The sequence below is a fragment of the Hydra vulgaris genome, chromosome 02, assembly GCF_038396675.1.
Source record: "Hydra vulgaris chromosome 02, alternate assembly HydraT2T_AEP".
NCBI classification, from domain to species: Eukaryota; Metazoa; Cnidaria; class Hydrozoa; order Anthoathecata; family Hydridae; genus Hydra; species Hydra vulgaris.
The window spans coordinates 7,773,245-7,786,586 of NC_088921.1; the positions used below are offsets into that span (position 1 = coordinate 7,773,245).

At 28.3% G+C, this 13,342-nt stretch overlaps 2 protein-coding genes across 2 annotated transcripts; both read left to right on the forward strand.

Annotated features, from left to right (window-relative positions):
• The first annotated feature begins 980 nt into the window (after positions 1-980).
• On the forward strand, positions 981-3,404 carry LOC136076696 (uncharacterized). Its single transcript, XM_065790054.1, has 2 exons — positions 981-1,368; positions 1,655-3,404. Exons 1-2 carry the CDS (start codon positions 1,234-1,236, stop codon positions 3,338-3,340), a joined length of 1,821 nt encoding a protein of 606 aa, XP_065646126.1. The 5' UTR covers positions 981-1,233; the 3' UTR covers positions 3,341-3,404.
• A 522-nt stretch (positions 3,405-3,926) lies between these two features.
• On the forward strand, positions 3,927-4,583 carry LOC136075789 (uncharacterized). Its single transcript, XM_065789226.1, has one exon. It carries the CDS (start codon positions 3,927-3,929, stop codon positions 4,581-4,583), a length of 657 nt encoding a protein of 218 aa, XP_065645298.1.
• The last annotated feature ends 8,759 nt before the right edge of the window (positions 4,584-13,342 follow it).

A 13,342-nucleotide genomic window follows, 5' to 3' on the forward strand; every position in this document is an offset into this window, starting at 1 on the left:
TTATAAACTTGCTGTCCCAAACGTTTACTTTGACGATCTTTTTCAGGAACTAGCGTTGTCGCACTTTCCCTATAAATGTGAAGTCATGTAGTTCTTAAATATCTTTGAAACAAAATAATCTGACATAAAAAGAAGTAGCTGAAAAATAACAAAAGAAAGATTACAAACTCAATATAATGTTTCTTCTGTGGTAAAAAATTGCCGCGTACGTGGATTTTTTCCAGATAAGAAAAAAAAAATTAATTTTTCAATTACAGGGTTATTCAAAATTATATTCACTTGTATTCAAAATTATAATCACTTGTATTCAAAATTATAATCACATCTATTCAAAATTATAATCACATCTATTCAAAATTATAATCACTTGTATTCAAAATTATAATAACATGTATTCAATATTATAATCGACTTAAAATTCATGAAAATTTATTACCTTCCGTGATGGCAAGAAAAGCAAGAAAGCAAGTAACGAAAGAAATTTATAATATGGTTATAAATATGCAAGAAAGCAAAAAATATACTATCAAACAGATTTCAAATACCGTAAATCTCTGCACCAGGGCAGTTGGAAAAATAATTAAAAAATATGAAGATGGAGTTGCGTTTGTATCATCTGGTGAAAAACTTAAAGAAACTTGTCTTAAAAAAAGAAGAGTTTTTGATCCAACACTGTGGACCAGAGATGAGTTTAGGTTTGATGGAGTGTCACCTGGGATTTTTTCACTGATAAGTTATTGTTACCATTATAGTAAAAAGATTTAATCATAGTTAAAATTAGTTTCACTTGCTAAGACAATAAAATTGTCAAATCAATTTTCAAATAAAATGTGAAAATGAGTAAGTAAAGTTAAACTGAGTACCGAGTTTTACGTAGAAGACCTCTTTATAACGTATAACCATTTAAACTAAAATTTAAACTAGCTTTAAAATGTTACTGTTGCGTATTTAGTATACTAGACTACAAATTTGACTTTTTCAATAAGCTAAAAAATCAAAGAGCGCTTCTCCTTTAATGAAAATTGTCTGGATGTTACTCTTAGCAATAAGTAATAATACTTATTAAATAAAAGTACTAAATATATTATGTCTGGAAACAGTTTCTTACGTAATTCGGTTTGTGCAGTGTGTTGGGTTGAAAAAAGTGCAAGATGTAAGTCGCTATCTGAAGTCACTAACCGAATACAAGATATTATCAAACTCTACATATATGATGGTTATGAATGATATATAATGAATACATATATGATGGTTATTAAAAATATTATGAGTTTTCCTAATGTCATATGTGGTAGTTGTAAACGAAATTTATACCTTCTTAAGAGCGGCCATACTTCTAGGGGATCATGGGGACTTCAAGTTGCTAAGGTATTTTTTTATACTAATACTAATTATATTATAATACATATAATTTATATGTATACTATTTCAATTTTATGTAAATAAGTTATATTTGTGTGTGTGGATGTACTATATTGGTGGTCATTTATTCCTGTTTATGCAATTGTTAGCAAAAAATTTCAACAATCTATATATATTTAGACATTTTAATATATAAGATAACTAAAGCAAATTATTACAAACAAATCTCTTTGTATAATTTATTGTTAAGTTGTAGTAGAATTTTGTTAATTTATAGTCTGAAATGCTTTAGATTGATTGGGCCAACAGAAGGCGATCTTCTGATCCATGTTTGGGTGTCACTATTCCAACATTTAGTGAACCGAAAGTAGCTGAAAACGTATGCATTATTTGTTTTCTTGTTACTGGACGAGGCATTTCTCATCAGTGTACCCAAGCTGCTGCTGTAGACAACTTAATTGGTCACTGTTTACAATTAGGAGAATATGCAGAACAAATAGCCAGTGCTTTAATTAAAAAAAAGATGGAGAGCGAAGGTATAGAAAAAGGGACATTTTTTAAACTAAAAACACGAGGAACACCTATCTCTATTAGAGTTGGAGCTCCCAATTTAAAGAGTAACAGAAGCAGTAAACAACTTTCTCTTCAAACAGTCATAGAACTGCAAGTCTCTCTTGAACTTTCTGATAATGCAACTAAAAAACTTTGTTCTACAATTAGAACTGGATTAAATAGAAGAGACTCTGTGGAAGGAAATATAGTTCAAAAACTAGATAATCTTAAAGAACAACTAGATGAATTTTATAGCGTAGAACAAATTGAATTTGTTTCTAACCAGAATGAAGCTATCATAAGAGATTTAGTATATATTAAAAATCCCTCTGATTTAATCCTGCATATTATCAAAGAAAGAGGTTTAAATCCATGTGTAGGTTTTGTACGAGTTTCCTTAGATGGTGGAGGAGGCTTCCTTAAAGTTGTTGTGAATGTTTTTGAAGAACAAGAATCTGAAAATAAATTTATGAATAGTGGCGTTCAAAAAGTTCTTATTATAGCGATTGTTGAAGATATTTCTGAAAAATATGAAAACCTTAGATTAGTGCTTGATAAACTTAATCTTGAGGATGCAAACTATTATATTGCTTTTGATCTTAAATGTGCCAATGTATTATTTGGTCTTTCATCGCACGCAGGTAAAAAAGCTTGTTTGTGGTGTAGTGGCAAATGTACGCTTGATATAGGTACTCTTAGAACTATTGACAATCTTGATTCCTGTTATGAAGCATATATTAAAAATGGATCTATCAGATCGTCCATGAAGGAATTTGATAACATTGTGAACAAACGCCTAATATATCTTAACACTGATAAAAGTACTTTTCTAGAAAATTTAGTTGCTCCACCTGAGCTGCATCTTCTCATTGGAGCAGTAGATAAAATAGCAGGGTTTCTTTTAACTGAGTGGGATGGTTTTGAGTTGTGGTTGAAAAAACACTTTATAATTAAAAGAGGATATCATGGAGTTGGTTGGGATGGTAATAATGCAAATAAAATTTTAAAATTGATTGATGAACTTCAACATGAAGTGCAACTTAAAGTACCTTATCTACTTCCTGTAATCCAAAGCTTAAGAGCTTTTAAATCTGTAAAAGAAGCTTGTTTTGGAAGAAATCTCGATCCTGACTCAGAACACAAAATAGCGTTGTTTAAAGATGCTTTTTTATGCCTACAAGAGACAGCTTCTTCACTCGGAAAGACACTAACAGTGTCATGGAAAATCCATATTATATGCTGCCATGTTTTTCCTTTTGTAAAGCATGCAGGATGCGGCTTGTCAAAGTATGCAGAACAGTGTGGTGAGGCGATTCATGCAAAGTTTAAGCCTACGTGGCAAAGATATAAACGTAATATAGATCATAAAGATTATGGAGATAGATTAAAAACTGCTGTTGTTGATTTTGGAATTAAAAGATTATAATATTGTATAGTTATAGAAATTATGCTTTGTAAAATTTTTCAATTTTATTATATTGTAAAATAAAGCTGCCTTAGAAAATTTTGTGGGATTAGAGCAAAGGGACAAATATAACCCACAATTTTAGACATCCCATGCCCACCTGTGTTAAATAGGTTTTCAATAAAAACTTTTTTACTGACATAAACTAAATCAAAATTAATCAATAGATTTCAAATTTCATCAACAAATACTTTGGCATTCAAGAGTTGTGGCCATGTAAAATTAACAACCCCCTCATTTTTGTTGTTGGGGGAGGGGGTTCATAGTTTTGTGATTTTTTCACTCTAAGCAAGTAAAACTAATTTTAAATATGATTAAATCATGTTAGTATAATGAAAACAATACTTAATCAGTAAAAAAATCCCAGGTGACACTCCATCAAACCTAATATGCCTTCTGGTCCACAGTGCCAATTGAACAACTATTATACAATTCCATTTTAATTGATAATTCAATAACACAAAATGAGTTAAAAACTCTCATACATGATGTAAATGGTGTTATAATATCACAACCATCTATATCAAGAAAAATTAAAAAGATAGGGATGAGTCGAAAAAGACTCTCTTTGATTCCAATTGAAAGAAATGATATAGAAAAAATCAACGCAAGAATTATCTATGCAGCCGAGATATCAAGAATCGGGAATAAAAATCTCGTGTTTCTTAATGAAACTGGTTTTAATCAGCATACGAAAAGAAGATATGGTTATTCACCTATGAATATAAAAGCCTTTGTTGCTGTTCCAGCAAATAAATCGGTTAATAAAAGTTTAATATGTGCTATTGATTATAATAGGATCATTGGTTATAAATATAGAACAGGCTCTTATAATGGAACTGAATTTATTAATTTTATTTCAGTGTTGGCTCCATATTTCGCATCGCACCCGAATAGCATTTTAATTATGGATAATGCCAGAATTCATAAAACTCATGAAGTTCAAAGAGTATTAAGTTCTCTTAATATTCCATTTAAATTTATTGTGCCTTATTCTCCTGAATTGAATCCAATTGAGGAATTTTTTTCAATGTTTAAATCAAGATATTGTGCAATACGAAGAGCAAATCCAACATTAACAATTGAACAATGCTTAGATTTGGTGGCATCATCTGATAATGATTATTCATTACAATGCCATGGATTTTATGAAAATGTGAGAAGATGGGTTGAAAAGGCTCAAAACGGTGAACAATTCATTTAATTAAATAAATAATACAATTTTTTTATTTAAAATTTTATTAAGTTTTTAATAAAAATTGTCAATAATTTTGAATATATGTGACTATAATTTTGAATACAAGTGATTATAATTTTGAATAAATCTGATTATAATTTTGAATAGATCTGATTATAATTTTGAATAGATGCGATTATAATTTTGAATACAAGTGATTATAATTTTGAATACAAGTGATTATAATTTTTAATAACCCTGTAAATTGACGCAACTCGTAAGCTTTAAATCCACTTTTCTATGTCATATTATATGAAAAAAATGATGGAAACTACTTTAAAATATTAAAAAAAAAACATGAAATTTTGAATATAATTAAACAAAATTACTGAATAATTTCAAAAAAATTCTGTACAAAGCTAGAAAACCTAATTGTCGTACTTTGCCCCGGCGTCTTGCTTTGCCCCAGGTTACCCTAACTAGTTGTTTTGATTTAGTTCATAGGTATATTTACTGTGATGTACTTTATCCATTTAAGTACATTCTTAAGTAGCAATTATATTATAAAATAACACAAATTATAATAAAATTTTTTATATTATAATATGTAATTTTTAAACTATGTAAAGAGATATTTAGAGACACAATCTTAATGCCCCGCTTTGTTAAAAAAAAAGTAAACTTTAAAATCTTTGTGACACCAACAACACTAAATTGTTGTTGTTGATGTCACAAACAGCGATATATCTAAACCCAACTTAAAAATACTATGAACTCCAATTGTTACTTTATACGCAGCTATTCTAACTCTAATTAAATATTATTTATATAACATTACTTTAACATCTAGTTAAGAAATATATTTTTTATATAAACTTTATAAACCACTCTAAACAAGAAGCAATTTTATTAGTGTTTTTAAAACTTAAATCCGATAATAAAACTAAATCTAATTCACTTAAAGGTTGAGGAAAAACTATCTTTATACGCAATATTAAAATATCATTTTAATTTTATTTATTTTTAGATTCAATTTTATTCTTAGGTATTTCTACAGACGGACTAGACGTACCCTAGATCCGCCCCTGATTAATAATAAATTTGTATATATAAAATAAAAATTTACGTTGTTAATTTAATGAAATAATAAATTTCGAATTCAAGGTCTTCAAAACTATGATATTTTATGCCATTTTTGCGCCAAAAATATTCTAAAATATTTAAATGTAAATAGTTGCGTTTCTGATAAAAATCGGATAAAAATGCGACAAACTAAAACACTTTTCTATTTGAATGACTAAACAAGTAGTAATAAAGTTGACTTGCTAAAATATTTTTTATGTTATATTTATCAAACCCACTCCCCTTTTTCACAAATTAAAACAAATTTCGACTTTCCCCTAATAGCGTGACGTAATTTATAGACTTCCTTTTTATAATTTTGTTAAGTTTACAGGCCTGTAGGCCGTGATAAGCGAGGTGTAGCACGTTCTTCTCTACGATTTTTCCTATTTACGCCATAAAAGTATCGCAATAGATTATTTAGTAAGCTAAAAACTATGAATTAGAAATATTTTTTTTTAAAGTTATAAATTTATAAATTTAAAAATTATAAATTACAAATATATTTATATTTTTTTTTAGTTTACAATGTTAGTCGTGATACAATAAAATAAACTATTAAAAGCCCTTTGCAAATATATATATATACAATGCGTGATAACAGTGTAAACTAGGTTTCTGAAGAGAAGGAACTAGGGTTCCAAAAAAAAATCACTAAGATCTTATCATCGGAACCTTTAAAAAATTTAAAAAAAAAACTATTAAAAGAATCTTTTACATAAGCAAAACTGTAAACAATATAAACAACATATATAAATATAAAAACAATATAAATGGTTGTAAACAACATAACTACAAAACTTTATAAAAAAAATAATAAAAATCCCAAAATAAAGTTAAATAGTAGATAAAATAATTAGTAATACTGTAAAATGTTATCGACGGAAAGAATTAAATTTCTTATTTTATTTTTGAAAAGATAAAAAGAATTTGGTTGATCAAAATTTTTGGTTTCTTCCATAGGTGCGGTGCTCGATAGGCAAGGCAAAATTAATTGAAATTTGTTTGAAAAATAGGTTCGTTAAAAAAAATTTTTATTATTAGTTTGTATTTTTTTCTGGGTTTTTAATTGAAAAGACATTTTAAGACTGGGAGGAGGGGGGGTGGATAGATTGTTTTTCCACATTTAAACAAAACATAAAATTTTCAAAACATTGATTTCAAATATATTTAAAACTTTCATTTCAATAAAATAAGGTTTACAATGAGAAAAACGATCAGTAAAGTTAGTTATGCAAATTGCTTGTTTCTGACAGCGATAAAGATTTTTATATACTTTTTCCAGTACATCCCCAGGCAATATTAGCGTAGTTTATGTAGCAGTGAATAAATAAAAAATGAAGTTGTTTTTTCTTATTGGAATAAATTCGAGCTTTGTATAAAACCCCAATTTTTTTAGAGACTTAAATGCATACATAATTAATATGCTGATACCAAGTAATTTTTTTTATTTCAAATTCATCAATAAAGATTTAAGGCAAGTATGATAGAGGGTCCATTTAGTTTTGTCATTATTTAATGTTAATTTATTGGATTTGAACCAGTAGGATAAAAGTTTAACGTCTTTATTTACGGCGACAAGAAGTTCGCTGATATCACTCTTAGAGATAAATATATTAGTATCATCAGCGTGCGCGATGCTCATCAGATTAGTAGCATTATTTAGATTATTTATATAGATTAAAAAAAAGAGAGGTCCGAGGATTGAACCTTGTGGAGCTCCACAAGTTATATTTAAACAATTATTGGGATAGTTGTCATTACCAACAACAAATTGTTTTTGCTTTAAGTAATACTAAACCATCTTAACACTTGGCTATTTACTCCCTTGTATTTATTTTTTTCAAGTTGGATGTGATGATCAACCGTATCAAAGGCTTTCGAAAGGTTGACACTTAAAATAACATATAAAACTCCGTAAAAAATTTTTATTTTTTGTTTTGTACTATAATTTTGCATATAATAATAAGTTTGCGAGATACAGGTGTCGTTGTAAAAGTTTTAGTTTGTTAAATATATAAAATGCATACTCAAAATGCATATTCAAAAAAAAACTTTGAACCTTCATTATTCAGTATCCTGGAGACCAAAATAAAAGTTTTGATATGGATACACGCCTTGTCACATGTAGAACAATAATAATCCTCGGAGTTTTCATCAGTTTTTTTTTTTATAAGTCATTCCTATTTAAAAAAAAGCACAATTATGCTATCATAGGCAACCGCTGCTCCTATGATGGTAGAGGGGAGGATGGGGCTGGTTAGGATGAAGGGTAACTTTATGATTTCATTTAACCTTAGACTCTTCCCTCAGAAAAGCCTGAAATTACTCGGAATTATCCTAGTTTACCATTTCATGCTACACAGCAGCATTGTAAAGTTTTGCGCATGCGCATTGGATATATTGCGCTATATGTGATTTTTGGATCAAAGAAAAAACTTTTGGAGCATTGCTTTCTTTTTACTTTACTTAAAAATAAGTTTTTCTTATAAAAAAAAAGGTTTTCCTATCTCGTCAAAATTGCAACACACTCAACTCGTCCCTATCATGAGAAGAAGTCAATATTTTTATTTAAACAAGCTGTGTCTGCTTTGTTCAAAGGATAAAATTAAAGTAAGTATTCCACCAAATACACAAGACTTGGAAGTAAAATGCATAAAATTTCCTTTTCTGCACAGTTAATAATAAAATCACAATCTTAAATATATGAAGGGAATAAAACTACACCAGCACAACCCAAAATCGATTTTTGTTAACAATAAAAACAAAATTAGTGCACAAGGGACATTTTCCCTCTAAAACTAATGTAAAGTTAGTAAAGTCATGTAGGTCTAATCACTTTTTTCACCAAAACCAGTTTTTATGGAAATATGTCCGGTATGCCATATTAGGTGCTATGTCACCATTGGCGAACTTCCCCTATATATTAAAGATTAAAAGCAATTTAAAAGTAAAATTGTTTTACAACAAAACAAAACAAAATAATAACTACACATAGTTTTAAAAAAACTAAAGAAGCTCAAATGATGTCATAGTTTGGTTGACTGTCATTTAACTAGAATGGTATACGTAGCTTTTTAACAATAGTTTATTATGGAAATTTGACTAAAATAAATACTTTTGTTAGTGAACATGTTAAGATGGATTGCGTAGATTTTTCAGCAAAGATAGTTCATCAAAAACTAAAAAATCTAAAACCTAGCACATCATTTGGACCTGACGGTATACCAGATATACTTTTAAAACAGTTTGCGCATATAATATGTATTCCGCTTTCATATATATTCAAATCAAGTTTTACGTCAAGCTCGTTACCAAAACAGTGGCTTCAAGCTTTGGTATCGCCTATTTTTAAAAAGGATCAACTTCAGATGCTAACAATTATAGACCTATATCCCTCACATGTACTAGCTGTCGAGTAATGGAAAGTATTGTTAAGTTCATGTATCGCTGATTATCTTAATATAAATAATCAAAATTAGTGAGCTTTTAGAAAAAAATTGCAAACTCAAAGATATATTTTGTTTAAAAACAATGTCACGTCACATATAAGAGGAGGTGAGGGTTGATAAAAATGTTCCGTGGGGGAAAGAGAGTCTAAAATAGGCCTAAAAAAGATGTCACGTATTATCTGAACAGCCCCTTATGTGTATATAAATATTTATTTTTTTACAAAAAATGAAAAAATTAAAACGAAGAATCTTTTGTATTTTCGTTTCTTTTAATCAAAAGTTTTGTGACATAAAATATTTCTAAAAATAGGAAGGACTTTATGTCATGCCCCTATTTATTTGTGTCCACCACTGGCTGCTGCTATGCGATTTATATTCATTTGATGCATGCATGCAATGCTGCTGAAATATAATACATTATATTAAACAATCTGCTAGCCTACCAGTGAGCTTGCAATGAGCTAGTTATAGCATCAAGTTTAGTGTAATTTGAACTCATTTAGTATAATTTAGTAAAACTTTTATTTTAAAATGCGTGCCATCAAGTTAACTTAACTAAGCAAACAAAGTTATCTTTCTTTTTCAAGAAAACCATCCAACCTCCCTCGGTAAATATGCAATTATCAAAATAGGAAGGTCAAAGTGGAGTATAGGGTAGAACGTGACATTTCGGGACAGTTATACATGAAGCTTTATATCTCAGCTAATAAAAATTTTTTTCATTAACTAAGAAAAATTGAAAGTTAAATTTTCACAACAATTAGATAAAACCTTATAATCCTTATGAAATCTATATTTGTGATATGAAAACTTCATTAATTTAAACCGTAGTTTAAATTTTTTTTTTTAACTACGGTTTAAATTAATGAAGTTTTCAAAATACAGAAGGTTTATTAAATAAACTTTTTTTTACCAATTTTAACAAATTGTTATAATGAACTTTATTATTTTCGAAATGAGAAAAAAGTTTCAACCCATCACTTGTCACATTTAACAGACTGTGAGTTCCAAGAAGAAAACTTTTCCTGAGCGCAATATAAATTAGTTCTCCGATTTTCGTCAAACAATTTATTGTCATCAAATGTGATTTCTGTTGATTTTTTCAAAAAAGTTATAGTTTCAATAAATTCAATCCATTCAACTTACAGTTAGATAAAGACCATTTAAAAACTTCAACCTGATTATAGTGACGCTAAAGGTAGATGTTTTTCTACTTCTCTAGATTTTATATGGTCTTTCAAATCCTTTAATACTACGGCAACTTCAGCAGCAGAAATATCATCTTTCTCAATTTTTTTTGCCGTGTTATAAAAAACATTGGCTTGCATGTGAACAAAAAACAATACTATTTCACCTATTTCGTTATTAAAAAAGTCAAATAAAAGTTTAAAACAATTTTCTAAGCTTAAAAAGTATGATCTAGTAGCCAATTAACTTAAGCAATCTTTCGATAGCTTAAAGTAAGGCCAACCAACAAACCTTTGAGAATCCTTGCAATATTTAATTCTCCTCACCGGCCTCATCGCAGAAATTTTCTAAACTAGAAACTCGAACAGTAAAACGGTAAAAAAAAATAATTAAGTTTGAGAAATAATTATCTCCACACCAATAGATAAACAACCAGATGCAGTGTTTATTGCATTTGATAAACTAAGAGCATTGCAACCGATACCAATGATTTTACAGATTAGGTTAACGATTAACTTTTTGTAAATATTGTTATTACCGTTTTGTTTTAAAACTCTAAAATTAATATTGGTTTTGTCTGCAGAAAAAGCCAAAACTTTTAAAAAAATATTGTCAACACTATGGCATTTAAAGATAACTTCTGATAGAATATCTGATGTTTCTCCATTTACACAATCTATGTTAATCAGTCGAATGTGTACTCCCTCTTTAACATCAAAGTAACGAGCCAAAATTGGATGGATTTAAACTTCCTTGTGGTTTGATGCACAGAAAGAATTGATACATATGATGCTTTTAATAAAGAATTTTTTGAGTAAGTTTCACAATATTTCTTGAACACGTTTATACTTATTGCTTCAAATTTTGTACGCGTTCGAGCAAATCTTGGATTATAAAATATCTTAATTAGCTTTGATGTACAATCAGCACTTCTAAACCCATGGTTGTATTTGATTGTGTGGAATGCAATTGTTCATTCTTGAATGGTTAATTTTTTTTCATTTCGACCAAAGCTCTGACTCTTCATTAAATTTGTGATTTTGTTTGACAATATAGAAGCATCCAATGCTATTTTGTGTTTGATAGATTTGCAATGATCTTCAATTGCAGACTGTCCACGACTACTAATCTCAAATAGATTTTAACAAATAGTACATTTGAGGAGGTCATCTTTGATCATTAAATTAGAAAATTATCATTAAATGTGTTTAACCTTCTCTTCTTACTATTTATTTTTTGAATTTGATGTATTAGTAGTTATATAAACCTTAAATTACTTCTTTATGAACACTTATTTTATGTACTTCTTTTTAAAATAAATCGCAAAGCATTATTTACAATAATTAGGGAAAAAAGACATTACAAGGCAAACAAAATTTGCGTAAAGCAAGCGCATTTTCTTTGTTGTAGTTGAAAAATCTTTCGAAGTAATTTTTTTTTAATGTTTACGGAAATTTAATTCATTTAGTTTCGTGTTTTATAGTTAAGTTTATTGGAAGTTTATTCATTTTGTTTTTTAACTATATTTTAGAAAATTCATTTACTAAAAGTCTTTCAAATAATACGCAAAACTAACGTCAAACGCCTACTGTACGCGCCAAACCCTTACATATGGTCTCCTTTTTTCTTATTGCTTAGAGGATATGCGAATAAAATATACGTAGCCATTATTTACGTCATTGCAATCAGTTAATAGTTCCCACTTTACTTCTTGTAAGAGATTGCGAAACTTAGCGAGGGATTCATTGGTTATTTTTTTACATAAACAATTTTTTTTTTTAATTTTTTTTATTCTTGGGTTGCAGAACATGTAATCAGAAAAACTGGAAAACGGTTACTGATATCTGTTTTAACAATACCACTTTGCATTTTAGCCTTTTTATAATTATTAATAATAATATTATTAATAATGGATGCAGTTATTTTTGTCACGCGTGTTCGCTTGTTAATCATGGGGAAAATGCTGTTTTGCAAAAGTGTATTCATAAAACGCGCAATGTTTTATGAATACACTTTCTCTGTTTTATTATTCGAAAAATTCAAATTAAAATCAGCCAATAAAGAAACGTATTTTTTTACGAGCTTTGGTAACAAGTAGTTTAAGTTGTTTTCAAATTGTAATTACCATTTGGCGGTCTATATAATGCTGTTATAAATGTATTTTTGTTTCTTTTATTAATAATTTCAATAATAAATGACTCACAATTAACGTCATTTACTTTGAGGTTACCTATAAGCTTAAAGTCAATGAGTTTTGGATAAAAATAGATACGCCCGCGCCAATACCGTTTATTCTCGGTTGATGGATGGGTTTATATCCTGATAAATGAAAGTTAGATTTAATCGTGTCTCGATGACACTAAATTTCTATTAGACAAATAAGACTAAACTTGTTATTTACATTATTAAGCATTAACTTTAAATTTTCAAAGTTTTTATGAATATTTTTAATGTTTTCTATTTCTAAAATTTCTAGTTGTTATTATCAAAAACACAAAAATACCAAAGGAAAATAAAATCTAAGCACTTTTATGCAATTTTTTTAAAATCTTTAACTACTAATTTATTTTAAATAACGACAGAATATTTACCGTTATTCCTGTGAGTTCGCATTTCTTCAAAGAAGTTTTTCCGTTTGGTTAGGATATCCAAAGAGAAGCCCTCATTTATGAATATATTTGTTCCTTTTAAATTTTTTGAGTTCTTTAATAAGCTTTTTTTCTTTATAGTTCAATAGTTTTATTACGATCGATCAAGGTTTACTTAGTCCAGTGTTTCCTGTCTTATGTATCCTTTAAATAACTACGTCACTTATATTTAGTTCGTTTTCAAAAATACTTAAAACTTTTTCTTTACTTAATTCTCGGATTTGTGGCTGCTTATCTAATTTCATTGCCAGAAGAATATTTTCTTGATGACCTAAAAATTCATTTCTTTGAATAACTTTGTCTACTACCTTAGGTAATGCATCTGACAGATATCGTAATTTGACCATTGTGCTGCATAGCTGCTTCATTCTTTTTG

Coding starts and splice junctions, on each gene's coding strand:
- LOC136076696 (XM_065790054.1), top strand. CDS start 1,234: ATGAATACATATATGATGGTTATTAAAAATATTATGAGTTTTCCTAAT. Junction 1,369..1,654: donor GGGGACTTCAAGTTGCTAAG/GTATTTTTTTAT, acceptor GAAATGCTTTAG/ATTGATTGGGCCAACAGAAG.
- LOC136075789 (XM_065789226.1), top strand. CDS start 3,927: ATGAGTCGAAAAAGACTCTCTTTGATTCCAATTGAAAGAAATGATATA.